This window comes from Carya illinoinensis, chromosome 13 (assembly GCF_018687715.1).
Source record: "Carya illinoinensis cultivar Pawnee chromosome 13, C.illinoinensisPawnee_v1, whole genome shotgun sequence".
NCBI lineage: Eukaryota > Viridiplantae > Streptophyta > Magnoliopsida > Fagales > Juglandaceae > Carya > Carya illinoinensis.
This window is the reverse complement of record NC_056764.1, coordinates 12,443,775-12,470,812: the sequence shown is the minus strand read 5'-3', so window position 1 is coordinate 12,470,812 and position 27,038 is coordinate 12,443,775. Positions and strand designations below refer to the sequence as shown.

General features: G+C 34.0%; 1 protein-coding gene across 3 annotated transcripts; it reads left to right on the top strand.

Annotated features, from left to right (window-relative positions):
• The first annotated feature begins 4,996 nt into the window (after positions 1–4,996).
• Positions 4,997–14,706, top strand: LOC122291893. Of its 3 annotated transcripts, XM_043099930.1 has the most exons (15): positions 4,997–5,178; positions 6,164–6,272; positions 6,723–6,850; positions 6,938–7,088; positions 7,183–7,292; positions 8,624–8,707; positions 8,810–8,858; positions 8,963–9,054; positions 9,751–9,886; positions 10,691–10,773; positions 10,847–11,049; positions 11,182–12,366; positions 12,549–12,662; positions 12,766–13,526; positions 14,272–14,706. In XM_043099930.1, the coding sequence occupies exons 1-14, from the start codon at positions 5,012–5,014 to the stop codon at positions 13,338–13,340; spliced, it is 3,186 nt and encodes a 1,061-aa protein (XP_042955864.1). In that variant the 5' UTR covers positions 4,997–5,011; the 3' UTR covers positions 13,341–13,526; positions 14,272–14,706. The 3 variants fall into 3 exon arrangements, with proteins under 3 accessions (XP_042955864.1, XP_042955863.1, XP_042955862.1); XM_043099929.1 differs by having other exon boundaries at positions 10,694–10,773; positions 10,847–12,366; XM_043099928.1 differs by having other exon boundaries at positions 10,847–12,366.
• The last annotated feature ends 12,332 nt before the right edge of the window (positions 14,707–27,038 follow it).

Sequence of the window (27,038 nt, the reverse complement as noted above, 5' to 3'; positions counted from 1 at the left end):
TAGAGGAGTAAGAATTAAAATGGAAACAAAGGGCTAAGAAAAAATGGCTCCAACATGGTGATCGGAATATCAACTTCTATCACATGTTTGTAAATCAAAGAAGGATGACTAATATGATTACCCATGTTCAGAATAATCAAGGCATTCTTATCAATGATCCAGTGACAAATGAAGTATTCACAATTTTTTTGGCTGATCTCTTTACCACTTATTCTCCTAACAATTTGTTTGATTACTATATGCTATGACTTCTTGAGTAACAAAAGAGATGAATCACAAACTTTTGCAAGATTTCACATACCAAGATATCAAAGAGGCTGTTTTTTCAGATGTCCCCTCTCAGCTCTGTAGGTCCAGATGGTTTTCCAGGTCTTTTTATCAACAAAACTGGGCCACAGTTGGTGAATATGTGATGAGTGTGCGAAAGTGCACTCTATATACCCTATTATTGGACTAAAATGCTAAAATGTGAATAGAAATCATAGGAATTAATGTGTATTCTTAAATTGAATTTCTATTTACGTTGGGATACTCCTAAGCAGTTTTTTTATGTCTAATTTCAGAGTTTATAAAAGAGCAATTCAAGCTCAGTCAAATTCAAAGGAGGACATTCATGGGGTTTGAGAGTAATTTGGAAGAAAAGAAAAAGAAAAAAATCACAAAATGAAACCACAAGAAGTCCAAGTCCGAAATTTGCTAGGAGACAGTCTGGACATACTTTAGTCTTTTGACTATATCTTTTTACTCACATATTAGATTGATACGATTCTTGATGCATTGGAAATCTATCTTAAAGGCCTATAACTTTGTCTCTAATAAGGATTTCCAAATTCGAACTCCTGAAAGCCGTATGTGGCTACCAAGATAAGTCTTAAAATTTAGGTGATTTTTTTATGCGGAAATTAAGAGGACATTAGGATTTCTTTCTTACCCTATATAAGCATATCATTAGCACGAAATGGGGGGAGGAAGAGGCACAAGAGACAGATCTGAAGAGAGGAGAAAATCACTTCCATGGCCACCGTTCGCTTCAGTTTTCTCTGAAGATTTTTATTGTCCAGTTTATTTATGGGTAACTAAATTCTCTAGTAGGGTTAGGGATGAACTTGCACATTAGATGATATTTCTAATTTATTCTTAATTCATGTATTTGATTTTCAATTTCTAAAACTCTTTTGTTTTATCATTCTCAATTCATCGTTGATGTTTTCTTCTCCGAATAATCATAGAATTTATTCTGTTTATGGATTCAATCATACTTTTTCTATTGAATGGATTAGTTCTTTGATTATGTTTGGATCAATTATTTATCTATATTGATTTAGTTTTTTACTGCAATATCGCTTCCTGAGTATATTGTCGTCATTGGATTTTATCAATAGGGGTAGTAATTCACGTTTTTAAAAGTGGTGAATGTTTTTTCAAAGGGTTACATTTTATTTAAGTCTGGTTTATAAATCTATACCTTCCGATTGGGAATTGCGGGAATTGAGTTCCTAATTGAGTTATCCAATGAATTAAGAATAATTAAAATACCAGATTTGTGCAAGGGATTCCCGACGCTCTACTGTTTGTCAAATTTGAGTACTTTTTCTGTTAATCACTTTACTTCATTTTAATTTACATTTAAAATTAATCTTTATTTTTCATTACTTATTTAATATTTTTCTTTAGTTTCTTTGTTCCTCTTGCTATTCTTTTAATTTGTCTCCCTGTGGAATCGACACCCCAAAGCTGTGCTACAACTACCGCGTTATTCTTTGGGCGTAATCAAATTTTGGCGCCATTGCTGGAGAGACGGTAGAAGAATTGTGAGATAGTTTTTCTTTTCAACAGTTTGTAAAGGCGGTAACTTCGTTCCCTATTTTAGCTTGCTGCAATATGTTTGTAAATTTGTGCTGAAATTTCTCAGTTAGGATGGTTCACTACAGAAGGTAAATGACACATTCATCACTCTCATCCCAAAAGTAAAGGATTTAGGCCTCATTTGGTTACACAGTTCAGATAAAATCAGATAAAATGTTTTATTGAAAGTTGAATAAAATATTGTTATAATATAATTTTATTAATGTTATTTTTGTTTTGGGATTTGAAAAAGTTGAGTTATTTATTATATTTTATATATAAATTTGAAAAAGTTGTAATTATTATATGAGATGAGAAGAGATAGTTTGATTTTGTGTAACCAAACTAGCCTTAAAGAAGGTTTAAGACAATAGACCTCTCAACTTGTGCAATGTGATGTACAAGATAGTGTCCAAGGTTCTAGCCAATAGATTAAAACTCATCCTGCCTTATATCATCTCATTCAACTAAAGTGCTTTTGTCTCTAGCAGATTGATATATGATAATATAGATTCTAGTGGCTTATGAAGCTTTGCATAGTATGAGTACTTGAATGGCTAGAAGATCTGGATATATAGCTCTCAAGCTAGACATGAGTAAAGCTTATGATCATGTGAAGTGGAACTTCCTTGTAACAATAAAGAGTAAAATGGGCTTTAATCAGAAGTGGATTGATCAGGTGGTAAAATGCATAAACTCTATATCCTACTCAATCTTTGTTAATGGGAACCCTTAACACTCTTTCAAGCCCTTAAAAAGTATCAAACAAGGGGATCATCTTTCTCCATACATTTTCATATTATGTGTTCCAATCCTCACTTTTTTGCTCAACCAAGCAATGGAAAGAAGAATGATTTTTGGAGTCCAAATTGGAAAGAGTCATTTGTGCATTAACCATCTTCTGTTTATTGATGATAGCTTCCTTTTTCTACAAAGGTAAATTCACAGGAATGGAGTGAACTGTTACACATTCTTGAAGTTTATGAACATGCCTAAAGTCAAATGCTAAACAAAGATAAGACTTCTATCTTTTTTAGATGAAATACTCATTTTGAAGTTCGAAACAATATTGTAAAGATTATAGGAATCAAAAGATTCAAAACCACGGGCTCGTATGAAAAGTATTTAGGATTGCCTGTAGTTGTTGATAGATCAAGAACCTCAGCTTTCCATTCTCTCATTGACAATATCAGGACTCAAATGACCAATTGGAAGACCAAGTTTTTATCTTTAGCAGGAAAAGAAATCATTCTCAAGTTCGTCCTCCAAGATATCCCCACTTACACTATGTGGATATTTTTGCTTCCTTTGTCAATTACAAAGAAAATAGATAGATTAATGAAGAAATTCTTGTGGGGTTACAGTGAAGATCAGTCCAAAATTCACTGAGTGTAATGGAATTAATTGGGGCTTTCCAAAAGCTTATGAGGGTTAGGTTTCAAGAATCTAAGAAGGTTTAACAAGGCTATGCTAGAAAAACAAAGTTGGAGAATACTTCAAAGCCCTGAGTCATTGCCTGCTTGTATCTTCGAACAAAAATATTTTCCAACTTCTGATTTTCTGTATGCAAATATTGGATGTAGACCGTTTCTGGTGTGGAGGAGTACTATGGTAGGCCAACAGTTATTGAAGCAATGATTGATATGGAGAATTGGAAATGGAAAGAAAGTTAAAATTTGGAAGGATAGATGGATTCCAAGACCAACCACTCATTTGATCTAGTCTCCCATATTTGAGTTAGATGCTGATGCAAAGGTTTCTGAATTGATAGGTGCTGACAGTAAATGGTGGAAGGAGCATTTGATTCAAAGGATTTTCTCATCTCAAGATACTGAATTAATAAAAAAGTATCCCCATCAATCTAAAAGATAGAGAGGACCAACTAGTATGATATTATACTAATAATGGTCAATTTTCGATGAAAAGTGCATACCATTTACACAGGATGCCATCAACTCGAGCTGCAGGTGAACCTTTAGAAGGAAGTAATGCTAAAGGGACATGGAAAGCCATTTGGAGATTAAAAGTTCCTAATGCAATTAAAATATTCATACGGAGAGCTTGCAAAAATGTTCTCACCACTGCATCCAATCTGAGTAGAAGGAACGTTATTAAGGATGATACATGCACCATATGCAAAAAGGTAGCTGTAACTGTGGGTCATGTCCTACGGTGCTGCATAGCTTCTAAGGATGTTTAGAATCAAAGTTGCTGATGACTTTGCAAAGGGAAATTTCTGGAGATATGGGATCAATGGCTTCACAAACTGATGAGAATGAATTAACAAAGGCAACCATAACTACTAGATTGCTCTGGATAAGAAGGAATTCGGTTCCTCATGGGAAAGGCTTTAATCATTCAAGCTTCATTATCAAGCAGGCTAGGGAGGATCTTCGAGATTTCTAAAGCTCCCAACCCCTGCAATCTACTCAAGTACGGGAAAAGCCTCCTGCATGGTTCTATAAAGTGAATTGTGATGCATCAATTGACAAAGCTAGAGGTAAAATTGGCATTAGAGTTATTATCAGGAATATTATAGGTCAAATAACTGGTAGTCTTCGAGCAACCAGGGTGCTAATTGCCACTACTCTTCTAGCCGAAACTTATATTTGAATGGAATGCGCTTCAGGTTATGAATGGTTTTATCAAGGAGACTAGCAATTGGAGTCAAGTTGGCTTTGCTAACTGAGGATACAAAAGCTTTATTAAAGTTGTCGTCATACTGGTCAATTTAGCATGGAAAACGTGAGGCAAACTCTGTTGCTGATAGGCTAGCCAATGAAACTTTAAACTTTCATGAATATTTGTTAGATATTGAGGAAATTCTTGATTGTATTTTTATATTATTTTGAAAGAAATGCTGTAATTCTTTCAATAAAACTATTTGTTTCTAAACAAAAAATTAACATGGGTTCATTCTCGCTTCCGATATTTCTCAATCAACGTGTAAATGTCCGGCAAATAATCAATCGCTGTCGCCGACTCGCCGGGAATCCAACACAGTGACGTGGCACGCATCCGAGGTGGCTGAGTAGTTGAAAGTTGGAGAGATCCGACCCTGGAGAACTCGGTTCCTGGACCCGACAAAACCGAAACCACATACCCGGAATTAAGCCAAAACCCAAGGGCATTTAAGTGGAAAAGTTGTGTTATAATTATATTTATAATGGACAGCGACGCAGAGCAGAACAGAAAGAAAAAGCCATCCAAACACAGCAGCACTCTCTCTCTCTCTTCGATACGCTTCTCTTGTGGTTCCTTCTTTCTCTATCGTGCTCTTCTTACACAATCTCATCCTCGCAGATTCGTTCCTCTTCTCGATCCCTCAACTGTGTAAGTCTTTCAGCTCGAATCTCAAACCCCTAGTTCCTGGATCCTTCCTTTTCCTTTCTAAGATCCCCAATTTTTATCCTTTTTTTTTTTTTTTGTAATCCAAACCTCAATCTGCTTTCATCTATATATTTTGGGGGCAATTGGAGATGTTTGTATGTTACACTCACTTCCAGATTTGTGTCCGTTTGCTTGTTTGGTTCGGATTATGTATTCTGCATGCCAACGTTTCTGATTAGAACGTCGGTCTTTTTTTTTTTTTTTTGGTATCTAAATACTTATTTAATATAGATTAATCTGTGGGGATTTTTCCTTTTTGATTTCTTTTAATGATATGTGGAACCTTTGTGGTGATGCTTATTTGATCGATTTCTAGATTGTCGTTCATTTTTTTAATTTTTAACAGTTAGCCGCTAAATGCTAATACCTTGAATGGATAGGGCTTTTAGGATGTGAATTTGGATTTTTTCAAAGGAGCGTCACAAGTGGCTTGGAAATGTATTTTGGTTAGATTGGATTTTTTCTACTGTTTTTGTAACTTTTGGGTTGGTTTCACTCCTTTTTTTATTTTTTATTTTTTTAATGTTTCTGTGAAGTTTTTATTGCTTGATGAGTAGTATGTATTGGTAATTTCCGGCTTTCAAATTTTGCCTTCTAGTTTCGTTAATACTTTATAAAACTATTAAAGAGGAAGGGAAGTAAGAGTTTAAATTGTGTTTTAATTTATATCGTTTTTAAGACGGAAGATAAAGACTTGGGCTGTTGCCCATCCTTATTATCAGTAAAAGTTTGTTTATTGATCCAAAAAAAGAGTAAGATTGACGTTGGACCCTTGGTCTTTTGAAGGTTTTAAATTTCACTTGTTACCCTCTATCAAAACAACCTTAATGATTTTATTTGCATATATACTACGTTCCTTTAATATTTGGTCTGGGCATGCTGGTAAACTTGATGCTGATTCCACAGTATCATTTTGTGCTTTCTCCAGATTGTTTCAGGTAATCATGAGTGATGAGGGAGAAAAGACTTGTCCTCTCTGCGCAGAAGAGATGGATTTGACTGATCAGCAGTTGAAGCCATGTAAATGTGGTTATGAGGTTTGAGACTATATATTACTTCTTTGTAGACAATTTTAGACTGAGTAGATTAACTAACTATATTTATTTGAGTCTGTATTTTATTAAGTATATCGAGTTGTTTTTCCTTTTCTAATCCCTGTTCACGACAGAGGCACAACCATGTGCATATTTATCCTGTGCTCTTGCTAAACATTTTCCTTTTATCATCTTCCCAACAGAGTCAGAAATAAATGAAGTATACCCTGGATGAGTTTGAAGAATATGTTGCACTTTCTTTATTCTCTTGGTCTTGGTTGCAATACTATAAAATTGCTGCTTTGTAATTCTCATAGTATGAAAAGTTTATTCTAAATATGTGCTTAATTTTGTAAATCAACTAGCTGTGTCAACCATATAATTTTTTTTAATGCTTCTATTAATATTTGTTTTTCTTAATTCTGTACTGAAGTTTTGTCCGCTTACATACAGATATGTGTTTGGTGCTGGCATCACATCCTGGAGATGGCTGAAAAGGTTGAGACGGAGGGGCGGTGTCCTGCCTGTCGTGCCCCTTATGACAAGGAAAAGATTGTTGGGATGGCTGCAAACTGTGAGAGGTGGTTATTCTATGAAGAGTATTTGCTGCTGGCTTGGAATCATTATTAATATTTTTAAGATTGTTTTCATTTTATTTTCTTCAACAGGATGGTGGCTGAAATCAGTCTGGATAGAAAAAAGTGCCAGAAGGTTAAATCCAAACCATCCGAGGGACGGAAGCAACTCAGCAGTGTCCGTGTGATTCAACGGAACCTTGTATACATAGTCGGCTTGCCTCTAAATCTGGCTGACGAAGATGTAGCCTCTCTGTCCCTCTCTCTAATCTACATCTCATTATGTTTGGTTGACTTCTTTTGAGGAGTGAATGAGTATTCTTTAATGTTTTATGCAGCTTCTCCAAAACCGTGAATATTTTGGGCAGTATGGCAAGGTTCTAAAAGTGTCCATGTCTCGGACAGCAGCTGGTGTAATTCAACAATTTCCAAACAGTACATGTAGTGTGTAAGTTTCATATCTTTTGTTTTCGCTTGGTTACTCAACACCGCGTAAATTTAGAACTGTAATCGATCCAAGCTGAGGCAATCTTTTGGGTTTGAGTCGAGCTTGACTTAAATAACTCAAGCTCAAGCAAAGTCAAGTTTTTTTCAAGCTTTGCTCATGATCTTTTTGAATATTTTCTATTTAATTTATTTTTGAATGAAATTGTATAATTAAAATTACAAAATTGCGAAAAGATTATGAAATTTAATGAAATTTTTATAACTAATATATAGGCCATATATTGAATTATAAGATTTTAAAAATTTTATGAATGAATAAAAAGTTGGAACTAAAAAAATTTCCTTACACCTTTTTAAATCTCAACCTAGGGAATTACAAATGGGATAACAATAATAAAAATTAGATGGAAGAGAAACAAAATTCCATAATATGTAACTACACACTGTAGACTAATTATAAGCATTTTATATAATTTATTCGTTGCAATATGTAACTGGTCGGTATTTATCCCTAATAACCTTATGTTATATGTCTACATAAGTTACTTGTTAGTAATATATATATAATCTCTATATATTAGTTTTGCAATGGTGATATGGTGTGTATGTACAACAACATATCATATATCAACATTTCTTATATGGTTCTTATAGCAACATACATGAAACTAGTCCTACCTACTAATTTTTATACATAAAAGTAGCCACTTTTATTTAATCACTTAAGTACTTAACTAACTAACGTATAACGATAGACTACATTCAATATTTATGCATAAATGACTAGGCATAAGTAACTAGGTTATATGCTATATATTTAAGTATAAAGTTTACTATACTATATCATTAAATTAATATGTATACATACATCTAGTTAAAAATATTATATAACAACGTATGAACGAGCTCTAATTGAGTCGAGCTTAATTAAGTATGGTATCATTTACTAATCGAGTGGGTTTATGCTTTCACCATCAATTTTTTTTTTTTTTTTTTAACAAGTTGAGCTCAGTTCAAGTTTAACTGAGTGCATATCGGGCAAACAATCATATGGACTGGTTCATTTACAGCCCTAATCATGTAATGAATGTTCTGTGTAGTTAGATATTTTTAATTTTGTGTTACTTTCGAAGTGTGAAATGATGTTTCAATTTAATTGCATATGTTTCTACTATTATTTCTCTTTCCTTATATTATGCTTTTCTAGTTTTTGCCTTTTCCATTTTTCAGGTTTATAGGGTTTTTTTTGAGTTATTTGGTTTGTAACATTGTTTTATTTACCTTTGTTCACAGTTTAGTAGTATTGTTCTAACTAAATGCTCATATATCCAGATATATTACCTATTCAAAAGAGGAGGAAGCGATTCGTTGTATTCAAAATGTACATGGGTTTATTTTGGATGGTAGATCCTTAAGGTATATGCATATGTTTTTTGAAAAGTATTTCTGTTATCAATGGGTAGCATGAGGATGCATCATTTTAGTTTTAATCTCAATAACACTTGGAGTATGTGCTAGGGCTTGCTTTGGAACCACAAAGTATTGTCATGCTTGGCTAAGAAATGTGGTATGCATCGTTACTTGGTTTTTTAGGTCTTATAGCTTGCTTTTTAGTTATCACTTAAGCCTAAATCTTCATCTAATTGAGTACGGTACATCAATTTGATGCAGCCTTGTAGCAATTCTGATTGTCTCTATTTGCATGAGATTGGTCCCCAAGAGGATAGCTTCTCTAAAGATGAAATAATTTCAGCATATACGAGGTAAATGTATAAGTTGTGCATGTGATATTTCTGTTTTCAGAAACCCTGTTCTTGTTATTAGCTTGGTGTCACTTAGGTAATGTCCATTTATTGTGATTTTCTGAGGGTACGGCGGCAAGAGATAATTGAGTGTGAGCGTGCATCTGCAACTTTCTTTCTCTTTGATAAAAATTGTGATTGACAATGCACAATGGAATTTCATGTGATTGGTTATAAGCACCTTCGTCTTGACAGAAATCTCACCTCTAGTCTCATCCCATGATGCAGCCCAGTGTCTTTTGAAACCTTCCTCATTATTGTAATAACTATATATGTGAAACCTAAACGTCAGAAAAGATGGGGATGCTAGACCATTTCTGGACTTGGTTAATTGACACAATTGGAAATTTAATGGGATGCATGCTAAAATAAGATTAGCATCTGGAGAATTTGTGTTAACGGGTCATGCTTTTTGTTGTTTATTAAATAGAAATTGCACAATATTGTTAAACATAGCAGATGAAGTTGGAATTTCGATGTTTGAAGAGAAAATTTATAGTATGAAATGGCTTGTAATGGACTTGAAAATTTGATATCACCTGTATTGGGTATTGATTTTACAAAAATATTTTGAATGAGGTTTTTTGCTTTATGCCGTTTGATCTTTATGTGGTGTCTTTATTGGACGATTAATTAACTTACATGGTGGTTTTAAAGGAGTCGAGTTCAACAAATTACTGGTGCCACAAATAATTTGCAGCGACGTTCTGGGAATTTGTTACCACCACCAGCAGATGAATATTATATTAACAGTTCCACTTCAACTGGAAAGCCCATTGTCAAAACTACTAGTGTAAGACCAGATGCCATAAGTTACGCATTTCACTTTACTGCTGTTATCATGAAGTCATAGGCATTTTGCTTTACACTAAGTAACATATTGCAGAGGGAATTTGCTTTATTGTTGTCATTATTACATTGATCTATGTTAGTTACACCAATACATGTGGAAGGACTGCTTTTGCATGCCATTATATCATGATTTGGTGTATCAGATGTTCCCAACAAGCCCATTGTTGGACTGGTACCCATTTCTGGTGTATGAGAGAATAAGAGTTGTGACTTCCCATTTGTAATGATCATTCCTATAGTAATGCATGGGTGTGAGAATTTTTCACTCCTTACTTTTTCGTTGGATGGATGTCTCTCTAAGATCGGTTAGACACATTATACCACACAGTACATGTACACTTTATTTTCTTCAAGGAAATGGAAGATGACTTATCGAGACACTCATGGCATCCAACACATACCTAAGTGCGTATAACAAATTGCATAGGATTGGTGATGCTACTTTTGCTTTTTCAGAATAACGGTGGACCAAAATCCTGTAGAGATACAAATGCATGCGTTCTATCTAATATTTTGTGATATCCAGTTTTTACATAAAAAATAATATGAAAATATCCTGTTTTCTGAATGAGATGTATGAGTCTCCCCTCAAGTCCATGCAACACGGGAATAAGTGAATAGTTCCATGTACAATATTGTCTACATTTGGATATGTAGAACCCAGGCCCTATGAAGTGACATTTTAACTTGCTGTATCTTGAATATTAGGCTATATAATTATCATGATTTGATTACATTTTACCAGCAGAATATTGCGAGTGTTGTTAGAAGTTCTCCACCAAATGGAAGTTCTGGTAGATCCATAGCTCTTCCTGCTGCAGCCTCATGGTATGCACCAATTATTGTCCTTTATTTTGTTGGTGACAATTACTAGGACTAAAGTCTGTATTATTTGTTCCAGGGGAATGCGTGCTACTAATGGCCATCTGCCAGCTTCCAGTATATCAAGTACAAACGGACCTTCTAAGCAGAAACCTGACACAATTGCTAGTACATTGGCATTTCCATCGGCAGTTACAGGCTTAGCTCAGACTTCCACATTAAATATTGATGTTGGCAAGAGGCCAACACCGAATGAAGATATTCAAACTATGAACCAAACAAGTAAGGAATCATTAAACCCTTTGAAACAGCATATAATTATGGATTCTCCAACCAACCTGTCCAAGAAACTTGCCACACCGGATGGAACTTGTGCTTTTTTAACATTGAGCAGTGACTTCGCTTGTCCACCAGCATCTGCGGACAATGATAGAGGTATTAGTCTGCCACCAGAGATTACAAATTCTGCTTATAGTGAGGAGTCCTGCGGTTCTACCACTGAAAAATTAGGGGTTGAAAGTTATAGACAGATCCAGAACTTATGCTCTGATATGTCGTTAATAAGTATTGATAGAATTGCCAGAGATGAACATGCTGTTGCAGTCAGACCTAATGATTCACTTTTTGATCCGATCTTGATTAAAGAACCTGGAAATCAAGGGTTGCATCAAGATTATGCTGAGCAAAATAGAGAACCTTTAATCTCAACAGTTGGTAAAGCTACTGCCATGAATGGGGTGTATGTATCAAGAGAACAATATGACTGTAAATCAGATTCACGTACTCGAGTAATACAAGATACATCTCCTGCAGTTGAAGATGATATACTATCTTTTGAGAGTCAAAGACTCAAGGATCCAGAAGTTGGAAGCAGGTCTACTTATCTAACCAATTTGGGTAATTCATTCCATGTTTCAAGGTCTCATCCTCTTCAGCATGATGAGGATTATGGTGCACTTAGTTTAAATGCCGATCGTCCGATATCTGTGGATAATAGAGTTAACGATGGTTCGCTTCTACATTCATCTAGCATTTCAGTGATTTCTAGTGCTTTCCCTGAGAACTTGGTCAACAATGCCTCTGGTTTGGATATGACCTTGGAGCATTCCTTTTTGCATCCAAATGACAATAAAGGGAAGCAAATGGGAAGTTTCCTGGGTGTTGTGACGAATAATGAGGGCAATGCTCCTGGTGTAGATAAAGGAGAGAGCAGTATAATCTCAAATATATTATCAATGGATGGTGACACATGGGGTGAGTCATTGGCATCCCCTCAGAATCTGGCTAATTTGTTTAGGGAAAGTGATAAACAGTCTGGTTCTTGCATAATATCAGGTTCCTGGAAAGCACAAAACAACAATCAGTCCAGGTTTTCTTTTGCAAGGCATGAGGAATCGAGAAGTCAACCTTTTGATGTACAGAAATCTTTCGATGCCTTTGAGCAATTGCCAATGAGCCGACCATTCAGCCAGTATGGTGGTGGAAGAGATTTGTATTTGGACAAACAAGGGATTGGCAATGGCTTCTCTTCCCGAAATTTTGACGAATCTGAGAATCTTGCCAACATTCATCCCATTTTCTCTCCTAATAAGCTTTCTGGTGAGTCTTATTTAGTTTCCTGAACTTTTGATTTACTTTCTGTTATTTATATTGGTGGGTTTCAGTCATCTAATTACAGCTTCTGCTTTTGTGCAATCTTCTATTGATTACATTCCGTGTTGTCTAAGGTTTGGGGTTGGAAATCAACTAAATGACGAGCTTAATTTACCAATATTTTTCAGGTGTTTCTAGAGCACAAATTTCAGCCCCTCCTGGATTCTCTGTGCCAAGCAGGGCACCGCCACCAGGTTTTTCCTCTAGCAAGAGAATGGACCAGGCATTTGACCCCATGACTGGTTAGTTTTATATGTTGTTTGTCCTGATCTTTAACTAGGTTTTTCACATCTCTCTTCCATGTTCATATGATTTGGTAATTTACTTCTGTCTTTTACTTGTCAGGGAATCATTTGCTTGACACATCCTCCTTGTTGAGAAACTCATATCAGACGATGCCCACTGGAAATATTTTTAATACTGGGGATATTGAGTTTATGGATCCTGCAATTTTGGCTGTGGGTGAAGGGAGACTCCAAGGTGGGCTTAACAATTCAGGCTTAGACATGAGATCAACTTTCCCTCCACAATTAAGTGCCTTTGAAAGTGACTCCAGATTTCAGGTATTGATGCAAAGCTCGCTCTCCCCGCAGCAGAACAGGAGATTTGCTGACATTGATGATAATTTTTCACATCGTAGCAATTCTTATGGCCTTTCTACAAGGCTTGCGGATCAATCACAAGCGAGCAACCTATCTCCTTTTGCTGCACAGCTGTCCCTCCAACAGTCTAGAAATGCACTTATGTCTAATGGCCACTGGGACAGTTGGAATGAAGTTCAAGGTGGGAATGGTCTGGGTATGACAGAGCTCCTAAGAAATGATAGACTGGGTTATAATAAATTTTATACTGGCTATGAAGATTCAAAGTATCGGATGCCGAGCTCTGGTGATCTCTATAACAGGACATTTGGGATGTGATTCTTGTCAGTATTATACTTCTTGCATGGCTGGCAGTGCTTAAACTAAAAACAAATGAAAATAATCTTGTGCAATTTGGTAGCGCCATATTGAGGGGATGGCACTGACTCACAATTCATAACCGATCTCAACAGTCCAATGAAGTGCCAAAAACTCCTGAAAGATATGGGGTCTGGCTGCGATCGGGTAAGTACTAAACTCTTTAAAACCCTGGGTATATCTGTCTTAGAGTGGCTACATGTTTTGTGGCAGAGTTTGTGAGCATGTACTGTCTCTCTTCCCTGTCATGCATTTTCCTTCCTCTCTCCCCCCTCTTAGGTCTTGTATTCAGAAAATTGTTGGCAGCAGATGTGTCTGCAGCCTACTTTTAAGTTGCAAAATCTGATCTCAAAATTTTTAAACGGAATGAAGACTGATTTCTAAGTTATGGCTTGAATGCTTGCCAATTATCTGGTATTATCTGCCGGGGATTATGTTATTGTATACAACTTAGGCTCCGTTTGGTTTAACAGATAGTGTCAATCCAACTCATTGCATCACATCTCAACATCCAAACACAATTTAAATACACACTTTTCAATTTCAAAATTTTCATCTAATCATTACCTAATTATTACAACTTCTCCGAACTTCTAAACAAAACACAAAAAACAATTCAACTTTTTCAAATTTCAAAACAAAAATGATATTAAAAAATTATATTCTGACAATATTTTGATTTGATAATATTTTTATTCAACATTTTCTCTTTCATTTCTTAAAACTTCATAAAACATCTTAACTCAAATCATTTCATTTGTATCTTAATAATATTAATAGATTTCCCATTTCATCTCTTCCATAACCAAACGAGATTTTAGTATTATTTGTTATTGTCAGTTGGTAACATCTGATAGATTTGCTTTTATTGCGTCGGTTTATTTATGTGCAGGTGAATTAAGCTGCGATTGTACAAGTCGTATGAAATCATGACATTGATGGATAGAATAGATTTTTGGTGCTGGCTGAATGCTTCAATGATCAAATAGGCTGGCAGATGCTCCAGATGTTCCAAGAGTGTTGCTCCCAAAATACATAGATGGAATCTGAACTTTTCTTTTCTCTGACCCTTGATATTCACTGCCTCCTCAATTCTAACAAAATGTGAAATTGGGGGGCGGCCGAGGCCCTCAGGGTTTCGACTTTCTAGGGACAAGAAATGCCCCCTCAATACAGTACAAGAATATAACCATCATCTACTCATGTTTCATTTGCATTTTTGTTTCCCGGATGCGTGTACATGTCTTAAATTATTTTGACTTTGCGAGACTTTCTTTTTGTCCGAAGAAATGTTGAAAATATCTATTGATGAATTTTTGTCGAGTAATTTTATATACAACTGTGAAGTGCATAAATATTACGTAATTGTTTTGAAAAAAAAGTAGGATTTACTATTTAAATTTTTTTTTTTTTTAATGTGGATCTCATATTTTATTTACTTTTTTTTAAGTGATTATGTGGAAGTTGTATAATTTACAGTTGTAAATATTTTTTCTCGTATTTGTATTAAAAGTGGGTTGTTTGTGTTGTTGGAACAAAGCCCCGCGCTCCTTTAGCATCCAATTTCGTTTCATTTATGGCTAATAAAATGCTATCCATTTTTTGAAAAAGTTTTGTTACATATAAGTAAAATCGTGTACTAATTTATGTATCAATACTGATTTTTTTATATTTAAAATTTAAATTATTTTTTTTAATAAAATTTATTTTTTGACTAATTCAATTAGATTGATCGACATATTAATATGCAGTTATACTTGTAATTAGATTTTTCTTTTTGAAAATATCGTTCAGTTGATTTCTTTGTAACTTGCCAGGATGTGCCAAATGTAAATCTATTTGTCAAGATGTCAACGGTGAGAAACCTTAATGGTGGAAGAGAAGATGCATTGAGAGAAGGGTGTGTAGTGAAATGAAGATAGTTAAAGCCTTAAGTGAGAAGTGGGAATGATGTCGTGTGCGTGTGTGTTAGGGATCTCAGTTTTGTCCATAATACTAAAAACCATGAGCTTGCCTAGTGAGGATGATGTTCGAGTGACTTTGTCAATTTACTTGGCCTTTTACTAAGGGTTGGTGTTTGGGTGATGAAATGACGAAAATGATGATGATGTAGTAGTAGGATAATCTAAATGATGATTTGATGCAATGTGGAACGATTTGATAGTTGCCTTTGATGTTGTTGCCACTTACGAAATTGGGAAGTTGTGGATTAGGATTGGAATGTAGGATAGATTGCTCATTGATTTTAGGAATTGGCTAAAGTAAGATGAGGAATGTAGGATTTGGACATGATAAGAGGATGAGATTAGATAGTGTTTGAATGAATCTAGGGTTGTTCATAGAATTTAGGAATTTGGAAATGATAGGATTTGAATATGGCAAACGGATGAAGATCTTTGGTATGATTTGAAAAGATAAAGATGATTGAGGGAGAATTCTTAAGTTGTAGGAATCTGTCAAGGAAAGATAGGGTTTCGGTTTTAGCAAGTGGAAAGGAAACAGTGGCTTACCTATTGTTTTGGAGTCGTTTAAGATCCATCCAACTTTTCATGTGTCTTGCTTGAAAAGGAAACTCGACTCACAGATACAAGTATTTCTGTCACTACCATCAACCAACAACAAGGGAGAATTAGAGTCAAAACCTGAATAAATAATTGAAAGACGTATGATAAAGTAAGGAGACAAGACTGTTACCGAAGTTCTTGTGAAATGGGTCGGATTGCCTAGGGAGGACATCAACTGGGAGCTCTTATGGCGTTTGAAAGACCTTTACCCACACCTTGTGGGCAATGTGTTTTGAGGGGCGAAGCCTTGTTATGATGCCGATGGTGAGAAACCCTAATGGTGGAAAAGAAGACACGCCAGGGGAAGACGGTGAATTGGCAAGTGAACTGAAGTGTGTGTGTAGTGAAGTGAAGATAAGTGAAGCCTTAAGTAAGAAGTGGGAACGACATCGTGTGCGTGTGTTTAAGTGAAATGATGCAGTGTGTGTGTGTTCAGCAATGAGTAAGGCGTGGAGGATTTATCCAAAACGCAGCATATCAAGTAACGTGGGAATGAGGAGAATAATTGTAATACATACCGTTTGGGAATTAAAGATTCCAAACGGTGCGCTCTGAGAATTAATGTGTAGTAGCAATTACTTAGTCTTTCATGTCTGTTATTTTGTTACAGGTCTATTATTTCATCTACAAGTTCAACTGGTCATCTTAGTCTTTCTTAAGAGAGTTCGTTACATGTCAGAAATGAGAGAATAAGAGGAGAGAGGAAAAAGGGAGATGCATTGAAAAACTGAAATATTGTATAACTCTTTAGAATTTTGGAGGTTGGGAGCCCTCGAAGTTACTCCCGTAGCAATGCATGGTATTGAACTTCTTTTCTAGCAATTTCTACAAACATTTGGTGTGCACTCTTTCTCCCTTGGTTTGACAGCGTCATCTCCATTCTTTCCCAAGCTAACCTGTTACAACCATCACCATTATCAATTGCTATTCAGTAGTAATTCATCGGCATTACAATTAGAAGCTTGACTTTCTAACACTATTTATCTATAATAAAAAGGTCTCAATAACCCGTCACTGTTGTCGGATAAAACCGAATTGAATTGGATTTTCTTTATGATCGGTTGGTTTTGGTTTTGAATATCAAAGTTTTCGGTTTGATTCTCGAAATATGCCTTCAGAATTGAAATGATTTATTATTTTTGTAATATATATAAATAGAAAAAATCTATTCATCATCTATTTGTTATCATCTTCTTATCATTTCATAATGTAACATTAGATGATATATTTATAAGTGAAATATAATAAATAGTCTCTAATTATTTAATGTTACATTATGAAAAGATGAGAATTGAAATGATAAATAGTATTATTAATATAAATATACACTATAAAAATGAAACGTATTATAAAGCTATCAGTACAACTTACTATTGTGCATAAATATTAATATTGAGTTATTTGTTTTATTCTAAGTATATAATATATTGGTATATTATGAAAAAGTTATATAGCATCATTGTAAATATTGTATGATATGAATAAGGGCATGTTTGGACAGACTCGAAATTTTTAAAATTCTTAAAATTTTTTAAAATACATGTAAGTATAAAATATTTTTTATTTTTTATTTTTTATTTTTTATCTAATCATTATTTAAGCACAACAAATATAACTTTTACAAACTTTAAAATAAAAAATAAAAAATAAAATAAAATAATTATATTCAAATAATTACTAAATTGTATAATATTTTTATTCAATTTTTTCTTTTATTGCCCAAATTTTAATAAAATATTTTATTCAAATCACTTTACTACTATTCACAAAATTCTAATATCCAAACATGCCCTATATCGAACCGGTTAATTTGGTTTATCAACATGCTACAAAACAAACCAAACTAAACGAAATCTCGATTTCACTCATATTTGTCGGGAATCAAATTACAATTAGGGGTGCTCGACCCCATCCTTGATAGGTAGGTGCCCCAATCCGTATGCTGAGGGGTGATGGACAAGACAAAATCATTGTCTAAAACCAATCCAAAAATATAAAAATCTAAAATCATTCAAAGCCAAGCTATGGTAGAGAGAGATACCTAAGAAGGTTGAGAGAGAGAGAGAGAGAGAGAGAGAGAGAGAGAGAGAGAGAGAGAGAGAGAGAGAGAGAGAGAGAGAGAGAGAGAGGCTGTGGGGGGAGAGGTTAAGTTTTTAAACAAAACCTAATAAGAAACAACATCGAGAGTTCTCTTCAAAACGATACTGTCTTATTAAAAAGTTATTTTTTAAATATATATATGTATATATATACATATATAAAAGAGCAATGCTACATCCGAGGAAGTAGCACAAGCTCGGTCCCGAGAAGAGCAAAAAAATTTTTTATTCTTTTTTATTTTTTTCATTCATTTTTTTATTCTTAAATATTTTTTAAGAAAAATCACAACTTCACTAAAAAACACACTTCCTTAATTACTAAATTTGAAAAAAAAAAATTAATCAAGACTCAATAGCGACCCATTTGTTAGTGGGTGTAGCATTTTTGTATATAAAATGGACTAGGCTGGCAGGCTTGAGTTCCGCCCTTGGGATAGATGCCCTGCAGTCCACATGGGATGGCCCCCGCCCAGCTGGGAGTCGGACCGGGGGCAGTGGCATCGAAGGCTTATCCGTGAAGGTTGGAGATAGGGGTGGGCAGATTTTCGAGATTTCCGACTCTGGCCGACCTCCGCTCCAACTCCGATTATATCAGAGTCGGAGTTTCAAAAATCAGAGTTGGAAATCGGAGTGGATTCCGCAAGTCGAGCAGACTCGGAGTCAGAGTCGTTTTGCATCTATGTTTTATGTTTATTTTACTTCTTTACTGTCTTAAACGACGCCATTCCAATTAAATAGGAACAACGTCATTTTGCTCCGTGAGGGCCAAACCGCTTGAGCCCTTTCTTCTTGCATCAGTCTCGAACCACTCGGCACTCAGGCACTCACAGTCCACAACACTCTCTTCATCTCTCGCACACATCGTCGTTGACTCGCACGGCTCACGGGGCACCGTCACAGGCTCGCATGCCTAATGACCCCAACCAACCACCAGGTTTCTGTTGTCACGCTACCGTATTCACAATTCACGCCGCCATCAACCGATAAGTTTTGGGATTTAAATTCATGCCTTTTAGTAGAGAATCAGAAATTGTGGATTTGTATTCTGTGAATCTGTATAACTATATGGCTATCGATTTTGGATTGTGTAGATTGTAGGAAATTAGGAATATGTTTGTATCATAGTGTGAATATGTGTTAAATTTTATCATGGTGTTTGTGGTTGGACAGTGAACAGAATGTGTTTGTGAAAATGTCCCTAAGAAAAAACCAATGATTTTCTGTTCGGAATCACTTCGAACAAGGCTTAAATAACTTCTAAATTCAATCCAGGGTCATTTAGCTTTTGTTTCAAAACTAGTTTCTTAAACAAAAACCAATTTTGACTTGTTTATATTCTTCCTCTTAAAATATGTCTCTCTGTCAACATTACCAAACAAAATATTTATATATGATATATACACACACACACATACTGACACTGAGTGGGTACATACACACACACATACTAACTGATATATATACACATAAACCATAATTATGCCCAAAGGAGGCCCAGCATGCAAGTCACGATCCCTATACTGTCTGCCCATAATTTGTTCAATCTTATTGCCTTGTTCACAAAGTCATACATATCATCTATATAATGATCTCCATCATTGGAATAGAAAAAAATAAAAAATAAAAAATAAAAAGGAAGGAAACTAATCATCAGAAATAAATAAATCCTAGTAGTTAGTTTGCTATAGATATGCCTAGCTACTTGCATGCATATACAATGAATAATGTAACTTTTGTTTGTGGGGTGAGTTTACATGCCATTTGCAAAATCAATTTACTTGTATTTAGAGCCTAAAAGTAACCCAGTCTAAATTCAAATATTTGGGGAAGCAACTCAAATATTGGGCTCACCTCCAAAGCTTATTTTCTGCATGCTCCTGCATGTGAATACATTTACTTTCCCCAATGGCTCACCACCAAAATCTTCTCTCTTTCCAGAGGTCCATTTTCATGGTCTACAATTTTGCTATCCCATTGCATTACATATTTATATATTTATATATCATATAAATAAACTTTATATATTTATATATCATATATAACACACATATATGTATGTGTGTTAATTAATAGGCCAAACTTTATATATTGTACATATGCAATCTATACATGCACACAAACTCTATGGAAATGACCGTGGCATTTATATATTTATATATATATATATAGTTAATTACTTATTCACAACTATTTAAAATAATGGTAATTACTTATTCACAACTATTCAATATTAGTTATTTGCTTAAAGAAACCAACAACTTGGATTTAATTAAGAGCATATACTTACTTGCTCTAATTTTATTTTATTTACAGTATTTACATTTTTTATTTTAGCAACTAACTTCCTACTTTTAATTTGATTTTTCAGGTTCTTTGATTTCAAATAGTATGAATTCTACTGCTAGTGGAAGTAGAGATTGTGGAGACAAGACTAGTACTCCTACACTGGCAGAGGCTTCCACCCCAACAACGGCGTGTATTTTCACTCCTAGAGCCCCATTTAGGGCCGCATCTAGACCAATATCTAGAGCAGCTACTTCCTATGCATCCAGTCGACTCCTAGTAGATATAGAAGGAGAAGATGAAGATATGTTCAATGAAGAGGAGGAGATGACAAATGTGCCCATTGAGCAAGATCAACCACTACGGCCTTCTAAAAAACGGTCGTGGACGTGGGAACATTTCACTAAAATTTCTGGTGATCATGTGAACCCTCAAGCAAGATGTAACCATTGTAGGCAACTTTGTGGTTGCCATTCGAAGAAGCAAGGCACCAATGTATTGATAGCACATCTTACTGGTTGCCAGCGGTATAAGATTGCGAAGGGATTGGCGGCCACTAGCACTGATCAAACCAAGTTGAGTTACAAAACTCAAATAGCAACTGATGCTGGCGGATCACATGTTAAGAAACTTATAATCCCTCAATATAGTGAGAAGATGTTGCGAGAATTACTTGTAGAGATATCATTACTGATGAGATGCATTTTACCACAGTTGATAAGAAAGGCTTCAACAAATTTATGCGCTGTCTTGAACCACGTTTTCTTATCCCTTCACGGTATACGGTTATGCGTGATTGTTTAAAGAGGCATCTGAAGGAGAAAACGAAAATGAAGGAGATGTTTCTCGGACTGGCCAGAGAGTGTCATTCACTACTGATACATGGACATCCATACAAAATGTGGGCTACATGTGTATCACAACCCACTTTATTGATAGTGAGTTGACACTACATAAATAGACAATTGGATTTAAAGAGATTGTTGATCACAAGGGTGCATCCACTGGTGCAATGATAGACGATTGTATTCAAGACTGGGAAATTGAAAAAGTCCTTTACATCACAGTTGACAATGCCAGTGCTAATGATACTGCAATTGAGTGGTTCAAAAGGAATACAACGGTAAAAGAAGATATCATTCGTGGATACGAATTTATACATGTCCGATGTTGTGCTCATATCATCAACATCATTGTTTCAGAGGGGTTGAAGGATGTTGATGATTCAATTACCAAAATCCACAATATTGTGAGATATGTGAGGGCTTCCCTCCAAAGGCTTGGCAAGTTTAAGGCGATAGCAGAATAGTTTCAGATTCCATGTTCTGTCATGTTGTGCTTGGATATTCCGACTCAATGGAACTTCACATATATGATGTTGGCGGTGGCGCAAAAGTACAAAAGAGCGTTCCAGCGAATGGAGGTCGAGGATAGGGGTCTAAGGTATGCTTTGATGGAGTCTACTGGGGGGAGAAGGGGACTCGGTGTGCCGAATGCAGTTGATTGGGATCGTGTGAAGTCTTTCATTGATTTTTTGAAGTTATTTTATGATACAACTATGTGGATATCTGAATCCAAATATTGTACTGCAAACTTGTACTTCGACGAGCTTTCAAGGATTCATGAACACTTGCAACAGAGTTATGCTAATAGTGAGGGATTGTTATTTGCTATGGCTATGAGGATAAAATCAAAATATGAAAAATATTAGGGAGATATTGTGAAAATAAATAGATTATTACTTGTGGCTGGAATCCTTGACCCCGATATAAGTTGGAAATTATACAATTTTTCTTTATTGACATCATTGGAGAAGAGAAGGTTGAAGAGTTTATTAGAGAGCTGAGAAAGGATATTGACGACTTATATGGCCACTACAACAATAATAGTCATCCTACTCCAGCAAGTGGTAGCCGTAGCTCCTCACACCTGACCAATTCGACATCTTTCGGTGATTACACTGTTTTTGCTGTAGCTCTTTCATCACCATTGGTGCAGCGATATCATCAAAGGCGTGCATCAAGGAATATTATGTAGTGTAGATCTGAGATTGAACACTATTTGATGGAAGATGTTAAGGCAACTAGTGATGCATTTCAGTTATTAACTTGGTGGAAGGTTCATTCCACCAAGTTTCCTATTTGTTGAACCCAAGTTTTCAAGTTTTGTGTAATTATCTATCTACACATAAATTTTGATGATAACAAATGAATTCAAAGAATAAAGGAGTCTCAAAACTCAAGTTATCTACACAATGGAGTCAAGCACATCAAAGAAACAAGAATGGGTAAGAAGGGAATAAGTTCACATTAAAGTCATAGAGTAATGTTGTAAATCTTTTAAAAATTCGAAATTAGAATTAAGGCTCAAAATTAATATTTTATCATAAAGCATTAAAATACATTTTCAACATGTGCATGAATATTTTGAAAATTAAATTTGAAAATTATGAAAGATGATTGATTGTCATATCTCACATGTGCATTACATGATTAAATGTTTGAACTTTGAAAATATTAAAGATGATTGATTATTATCTTTCACATGTGTATGTTTTATTTGAATATTTTCAAAAGTGATTGATACTTTTTTTGACTTATGCAAAAGGTAGATGTTTTTGTTTGAAAATTTTGAAAAATAAAGTATGCTACTTTTGTCATATTCCAAAATTAAAAAGATTAGATTTGAATTTTTTGAAGAAAAGTAAAGTGTGCTCCTTTTATCATATGTAAAAAGTAAAAGATTAGGTTTGAATTTTTTTTAAAAGTAAAATGTGCTCATTTTGTCATATATCAAAAGTAAAAGATTGAGTTTGAAGTATTTGAAAAATGAATGATATTGTCTTTGACAATTGAAAAAGAATAACCTTTTATTTGAATTTTTTGAAAAAGTGAATGATATTGTCTTTGACATGTGAATCTTTTTAAATTTGAATATGAAATCTTATATGCGTATAAATAGATCATTTGAGAGTTTCATCTTTACAACACCAAGAGCATACAACATTCATTCTCTCTTCTCTAACCATTGAGTCTTAATTCTTGTTCATTTTGAGAGAGATATAGTTTGCGCTATATTGTTCTTATTTCACTCATTGAAAAATGTTTTCTGATAATCTACCCAATATTAGCTCTTATATCAGTAAAAGGGTGTGTATAACCCTTATGCTTGTAGAAAGTGTTCTACACATGGAATAGTTAAATCACTACATATAAGGTGATTGCAAGTGTAGAGGGTGTTCTACACGAATCCTTTGTAGCGATATTGTTCAAAAGTGTAATAGACTTCTATCTCCACCTGAAAGAGGTTGAATAGTGAATTTGGAATCCTCAAGGGGTAGCTTGAGGCGAGGAGGTAGATAGTAGGACCGAACCTCGTTAAGATACTGAGTTTGCTTCTCTCTTACCCTTACTCTTTATATTTATTGTTGTTTTGTATGTTGTTTATATTTTATATTGTATATTTGATTTATAATTGTTATTTTTTTAAATACAACTCAATTCACTCATTCTTGTGTTAGTCATTTGGGCAACAATTGGTATCAGAGCTGAGAGCTCTATTATAAGATTAACTATCTTTTGAGTTAAGATCTTATGGCTAACATTGTAGTTTCATTTAGTGAAGGTCAATCTAACAGTCGGCCTCCACTCTTTTGTGGAGACAATTATTCATTCTGAAAAGTTAGAATGAGAATATTTTTTCATACTCAAGGTCGAAAAATTTGGAAATGTATTGTAAATGAGCCTTATATTCCAACAAAAGTAGTTGATGGAGTAAAGGTCAAAAAAGAAAAAGAAGAGTTTGATCGTGAAAATGATAGACTTCATACTTTGAATTTAACTGCTATGAATTTATTATTTAATGCTCTCAATGGAAATGAGTTTAATAGAATAATGACTTGCGCTACGGGAAAAAAAATTTATGATAACTTAGAAGTTACTTATGAAGGAATTTCGCAAGTCAAGAAATCAAAAATTTATATTTTTACTCATGAATATGAAATGTTTAAGATGAATGATGATGAATTTATTTCTAGTATGCACACCCGTTTTACTAACATCATAAACAGTTTGACAGCTCTTGGCAAAGTTTATTCTAAGGTGAAAATAGTAAGAAAAATTCTTAATTCTCTACCAAAACGTTGGGAATCAAAACTGACAGCGATTCTTGAAGCTAGAGACCTTAAAAAGCTCGAAGTGAATGAACTCATCGGGTCACTTATCACCCATGAGTACACATTCAAAAGAGGAGAAGAAGAAGGAAAGCCAAAGAAGAGTTTGGCACTTAAAGCTGTTCCTGATGAAAGTGAAAGTGATGAAAATGAGGAAAATGAAGACAAAGATGAAAAAGTTGCGATAATAACAAGAAGAATTCAGAATTTCTTAAAGAAAAATAAAACTCCTCCAAAGAAATCTTTCAAAAAGTTTTCCAAAAAAGATTCGAGTAAAAATGACACTTTAATTTGTTATAAATGCAATACGCCTTCTCATATCAAACCAGATTATCTTCTGCTAAAAACAGATCGAAACAAGGGCAAGAAAGTAATGAAAATTACATGGGATGATGATTCAAGTAGCTCAGATAGTAAAGCAAGCAATGGAGAATCAGTAAATTTTTGTCTTATAGTTAAAGATGACATTTAGATAACAAATCTTGATAATATTAAAGACCCTTCATACGAAGAATTGTAAACTGTTTTAGAAGAGGTATATGAGAAATTTAAAAAATTAGGTATCAAGTATATTGTTTTGAAAAAGAAAAATTCTTTTTTAACAAACGAAATTGATATTTTAAGAAAAGAAAGTATTGTTTTGAAAAATAAAAATCTTGAGTTGAATAAAAAGAAAACTGATTTAAAAAAAATATTGTTAAAAATTTTACGAATGGAAAAAGAAATTTTGAAAAACTTTTTAGTAGTCAAAGATGTGTTTTTGACAAGGCAGACTTGGGATATATGCCAAAACAAAAATACAAACCTTATAAAAAAAATTTTGGTAATCCTTCTACATCAAAGATTAATATTCAAAATTCTTTTCCTAAAAATAATTTTGTCAAAAAAAGATATTATTATAATTATTCAAGTTCTTCATATATGTCATATGTTATTTGCAATTTTTGTAATATAAATTATCATAATTATCATGCTTGTCCTATTAGAAGAAATCATACAATAACTATTAGGGCCATATGGGTACCTAAAAATCTTATTTCTTCTAATACTAATAAATAAAGGACCCAAAGAACTTGGGTACCAAGAAAAATCATTTTAACTGTTTTTATAGGTATGCATGAAGTCATCCATGAGTAAAAACAAATGGTTTTTAGATAGTGGATGTTCAAGACACATGACGAAAGACAATACTAAGTTCTTTGATTTTAGATTTAGAGAAGAAGGACACGTGACATTTAGAGACAACTCGAAAGGGAAGATCGTGGGAATAGGTAAAATTGATAATGAATCTTCTCTCATAATTGAAGATGTTCTACTTGTTGAAAGTCTAAAATATAATCTTTTGAACATAAGTCAATTATGTGATAAAAGATTTACAGTTACTTTCAAAATGAATAAGTGCATTATTTTGAGTGATCATGATTGTTGTATTTGTTTTATTACTTTTAGAAGTAACAATATTTATACAATCGATTTTGAAAAAATTACCTCACAAGATGCTATTTGTTTTTCATGTCAAAATGAAACTAGTTGGCTATGGCATAGAAGACTAGGTCATACTAATATGGAACTTATTTCTAAATTTTCAAAAAATGATTTTGTGAGAGGTTTACTAAAAATAAATTTTCTTAAAAATAAAATTTGTGATACATGCCAATTTAGTAAACAAACAAAAACTTTTTTTAAAATCAAGAAATATATTTTCACAACTAGACCATTGCAACTAATACAAATGGATCTTTTTGGACCAAATAGAGTTGCAAATATAGGAGAAAAATATTATGCATTTGTTATTGTTAATGATTTCTCTAGATATACTTGAGTCATCTTTCTTGCTCATAAAGATGAGGCACATAATATCTTTACCAAATTATGCAAGAGAATTCAAAATGAAAAGGTCTATACTATTTCAAGTATCCGAAGTGATAGGGAAAAAGAGTTTGTTAATAAAAATATTGAAACATTTTATGATGAAAATAATTTTGTGCATAATTTTTCTACTTCTTGAACTCCTCAACAAAATGGGGTAGTAGAGAGGAAAAATGGATCTCTTCAAGAAATGGCAAGAACAATGCTCAATGAGAACAACTTGCCTAGTTATTTTTGGACCAAAGCGGTAAGTACTGCATGTTATGTTATAAATAGAGTTATGCTAAGGTCTAAATTAGATAAAACCCCATATGAGCTTTGGAATGAGAAAAACCCAAATATTGATTACTTTCATGTATTTGAATGCAAATATTTTATTTTGAATGACAGGGATAATTTACGCAAGTTTAATGCAAAATTTGATAAATGTATCTTTCTCAAGTATTCTATAAAAAGACTTTGACTGTACAAAAATCTATGCATGTATTATTTAATAAATCTAATTCTCCACTTGACAAGAAATCTATTGATGAAGAAATAGGAGTTTTAAATAACACGGAAAGTCTCAATATCAACAAAGAGAACACAATAGAGGAAGTTTAACATGGAACCATCAGGAAAGATCATCAAAATTTAATACAATATGCAACCAAACAGTGAAAATTTGTGAAAA